This window comes from Citrus clementina, unplaced genomic scaffold, assembly GCF_000493195.1.
Source record: "Citrus clementina cultivar Clemenules unplaced genomic scaffold, Citrus_clementina_v1.0 scaffold_9, whole genome shotgun sequence".
In the NCBI taxonomy this organism is placed as follows: domain Eukaryota; kingdom Viridiplantae; phylum Streptophyta; class Magnoliopsida; order Sapindales; family Rutaceae; genus Citrus; species Citrus x clementina.
In genome coordinates this window covers 10,706,477-10,710,770 of record NW_006261964.1, presented here as the reverse complement: position 1 = coordinate 10,710,770, position 4,294 = coordinate 10,706,477, and the positions used below count along the sequence as shown (strand labels likewise).

General features: G+C 34.2%; 1 protein-coding gene across 1 annotated transcript; it reads right to left on the bottom strand.

Moving 5' to 3' along the window:
* Positions 1-1,013: 1,013 nt before the first annotated feature.
* Positions 1,014-3,004, bottom strand: LOC18032881 (trans-resveratrol di-O-methyltransferase). Its single transcript, XM_006420579.2, has 2 exons — positions 2,211-3,004; positions 1,014-1,577 (listed from the first exon to the last, which is right to left on the bottom strand). Exons 1-2 carry the CDS (start codon positions 2,976-2,978, stop codon positions 1,275-1,277), a joined length of 1,071 nt encoding a protein of 356 aa, XP_006420642.1. The 5' UTR covers positions 2,979-3,004; the 3' UTR covers positions 1,014-1,274.
* Positions 3,005-4,294: the final 1,290 nt, after the last annotated feature.

Genomic DNA, 4,294 nt, shown 5'->3' with positions numbered 1-4,294 from the left:
CCAAGTCCACGTGCCAATTGCCACTGTTTATCGACATCTTCCACTGGTTTCTTGACGGCAGCCAAACAATCACAAATAGCTTCGAATTTCTTTTGTATACTGATCTACATTCAAGCAAGCCAACTTTCTTAAGAGGTTCACTAGTGGCAAACTCTTTTTCATTGAAACATAATAACCATGCATGTCTGTGACTCTCAAGATTGGCTGTGATACCATAAAAAAAAAAGTTTCATTGACGAATCGTTGGATGCATAGACAATATGGGGCATAGTGTTTTGCCCAAGATTCTTGGCTTCCACCTAGTTAAATTAAAAGAAACGAATAGAGGTCTAACGGCTAGTGATTAATTCATGGCTTCCATTATTCTTGCTTGTTATGTAAGGTTGATTGTGCTATTTGATCCTCAGTTTTAATTAGCTTCACTTGATTGAGTTGACTTGGATATTATACTGCATGTTAATTGAAGATTTTTGTAATAACATAGTGGAAATGTGATCAAGATAGATAAAACCCTCGCATAAAATAAGGATTTTAATGATAAATTATTAAGCCCGTGACATAATCTTTCTAATAGTAAACCGGAAAACAGAATCCATGCACCCCAAATACAAGTCCAATTATAAATTCTGCTTGAAAAAATTAAAATACTAAATAAAATAATTAAATATCAATTTTGGCTTACATCAAACAATCTTAGCCAATGATGTTTCTGATTGGCTTAGAAGAATCGTGGGGATGTTATACTTTTGAAATATTAATTTTTAATAGTAATATTACTCATTAATTTGAATAGGTTATTTTTGCTTTTTTAATTTTTTTACAAATTATTATTATTTTTTACTTACATTGCAAATATAAATTTTGAATCATTTATCATTAATGTACAACCTAATTGAAGATATCCAAAGTAACAATATAAATTATTTTGCAGTTACTTGTTTTGGGAACACAATAACTTAAGAAAGATCGTAATTTAATTAGTAAAGATAAAACATAAGAGCAGATGCTGGAAACAATATAAAAATGCAATATAACACGGTACACACTAATCCTTTATTCTTAATATATTAAAGGGTGGTCTAGGATATTTAAGTTTCCATACCAAAAGACTATAGCATTTTAATTGAGTGACTCATCCTATATTCAAACCCGTGTGTCACCTCATTTTCTAGTCATTACGAGACATTTCAACTACTACGCATACATCTTGAACGAAACTTTGCTATTCCATCAAGCAGTACAAGAGACTTGCGGGAATACGGTTACTCAATTCTTTATGGATAGACTTCAATGAGGGATCTCATGCCAAATATAGGTGTTATTTTGTAGTGACTGAAACCAGCGTCGGAGAATAGCTTTGCCCATTCACTTTCAGTTCTCTCTTTTCCATTAGCGTTAACGCTCATCAAAATGTCAAACAAGAACTTTGTTTCGGTTAATTCGGGTTCCTCTTCCTCTGCATTGATAACAATATCTATTATTATGACCTTTCCTCTCTTACCATTGCTTGCAATTGCTTCTCTGCGTTTCTTCAGTATCTTCAACCCATCCTCATCACCTAATCCATGAAAAATCAACTGCAACCATGCCAATCACTCATTTAATTAATATCCACTACTTATAGTGCAGTTCTGTTGTTTGATCTGACATTTTAGTTAAAATATACTTTTTCTTTTTAATAAAATCCCAGTTCGTGCGTGTGTCTATCTATCTATCTATGCGCGCACACATACACAAATCATACTTTTTAGAATGCAGATTGGTTGTTTTAAATATTGTAAAATAATTTTATAGTGTTGTAGATAAAACGCTTTACTACTCCGCCTATAAACACACACACGCACATATAAATACATATACATATAAGTTATGAAAAAATAAGTTTCAATGTTATACAAGCCTTTACCAATATGGTAAACTTCGAATCTACACTCGAAAAAATGAGGGTAACCACACTAGAGAATGACTACGTAAATGATCATGCTAAAGCCTAAACTTCTAGATTCTGTAAAATCCAAATGTTAAATTAAATTTAGAGTTGTGTAGCATTTTTCTTTTACTTTAAATCTGATTTGGATCATTCAAATCCTGATTTTGTAAGATTCTAACGTCCGGATATGTGTGCTGCACACAGAACAATTGAAATAAATCATCTGGTATTTACGAAAACGGTTAAGAAGTTGTTTTAAATTTTTAAAATTGGATCTTACCTTGAAGAGAAAGGCATCTGCCGGAGGGATAAACTGAAACATGTCACCTGCTATGTATTTCAAGTTGTCGGCCTCAGGCAGGTTAGCAACAACATGCGGGAGGTCGAGTACAGTGCATTTGATGCCAGGGAATGCTTCAGAGATGATTCTGGAAAGCGATCCGTTGCCACCTCCTACGTCAACCAATGAGCCCAACCCTTCAAAGATTTGCTTGCACTCGGCTTTGACAACAAAGCTTGTCAGTATTTCAGTGTCACTGGCCATTGCTTCATTGAACCGCTGGTTTATTCCAGGGTTTTGATTCATAAATTCCCAGAACTTGATTCCATGAACAGTTTCCCACAACGTGAGCTCAGTCCCTTTGAACCAACTACCTAAAGACTGAAATGCAGCGACAAAACATGGGTCAAGAAATACTGAAACAGTTGGTGATAAACAGTAGGGCTTGTCTTTGATGAGCAGAGTAGAAGCAGCTGTGAGCCCGTATGCTTCTTCTTGTCCATTGACTTTGGTTTTGTTAAAGCAGCCCGAGTGAACTAACAAGCGCATGAGCCTGAATAAACCAGTCGTTTTTGTAGGCTGAATATCAAGTGCCGAGACCAACTCAGAAAGAGTGATGGCCCGTCCGTGGCTGTGAATTATATCCGCTATGCCTAGCTCAATCGCGCACTTGAGTGACATCGAGCTTAAATGATTAAACATGAGCTTATACAGTTGAGCTTGGCCTTGAAACAACTCTTTTGCTCCTAGATCTTGATTCGCATCCATAGATACTGATGATCAATTAAATTAAGCTTGCCTGATTGATCATACACTATAATAGAGAAGCACATTATATATAATCACGCTTGCTCGCAAATGTGGACTAACTTTATGCAAGCATGTTTGACTCCTCATGTGAATATTTGCAAATATGATTTGTTATAATCTAACAAGTTACAATCTAACAACACTGTTAGCATGACTTCGTAATGATGCATGCGCATGAGAAAAGGACAATAAGATATATTTACTGATCAATGATTCAATTATTACAACACCGTGATTGGCAGGGTGTGATGTATATACAGGCACATTTTATATATTCAATGTGCTGGTCTGTTTTTCAAATTTTTAAGGCATTAATTCGAGTCAAAATAATCGCACTCGGAGTACGGAGGTAGAGTTTTCAATTAATTTTATTTTGTTGGCTATTCAAATTTAAATTTGACAAAAGTTAGAGAGTTAAAAGATTAATTTGAAATCATTTATCTCCTTATCTTTTAAAAAATAAAATTCGAAGAGGTGCAGAGATTTTTCACATTAATATTTTACAATTTATTCATCGGTTGGCTGACAATACCAATATATATAAAAAAAAGATAGTATAAAAAATAGTACGCCATCACTGAAAAAAAAAAAAAATTCATTACAAGAAAAGAATTCACCACAACACAAGAATTTTTTTAATTTTTTATGCTTTTGTATTAAATTTTGTGCTATTTTAAATACATGCAGCATTATTCATTCACTAAACGCATATAAAATTTCTAAATTAACCATCTTTATTAAAAATTATCTCTAGATTCTTTCTCCTGCCAACACTTAGCCAGCACTATTCTTATTGCTAACTATAGTGTATCTTTTGATAGCTTCAAAAAGATAAGAAATGATAAGAAATTTATAGCTTTGAGGCGCCCCATAAACAAACACACACGGGCATTAATAAGGTTTAAAGCAGACAATATTTTGTCAGGTATGAGCGAGGTCATGACATTATGGTATCAGAGCGATTCTGCGTGTCCTCTTGAGCGATAGTGGGGCAAATCTCAGCAAAGACGCTGACTCCCTAAGGGGGTGTATATAACACCCTAGGCGAATCCCATATTGACAAAGCATGGGAGAGATGTTGAGTTCATAAGGGGTGATCCACACCTTACTAATAATCTATTTATGGTTGATTTAATTGGTCAATGCATCGACACCTAAGCAGAGATGGACATAGTTTTTAAATCTCAGCCATTAGAGACACTGAGACTATATGCACATGCAGATTTTATTTATAGATTAAATCCAGATGACTTTTGATCAAAATAAAAATTTGA

Coding starts and splice junctions, on each gene's coding strand:
- LOC18032881 (XM_006420579.2), bottom strand. CDS start 2,978: ATGGATGCGAATCAAGATCTAGGAGCAAAAGAGTTGTTTCAAGGCCAA. Junction 1,578..2,210: donor CAGATGCCTTTCTCTTCAAG/GTAAGATCCAAT, acceptor GCATGGTTGCAG/TTGATTTTTCATGGATTAGG.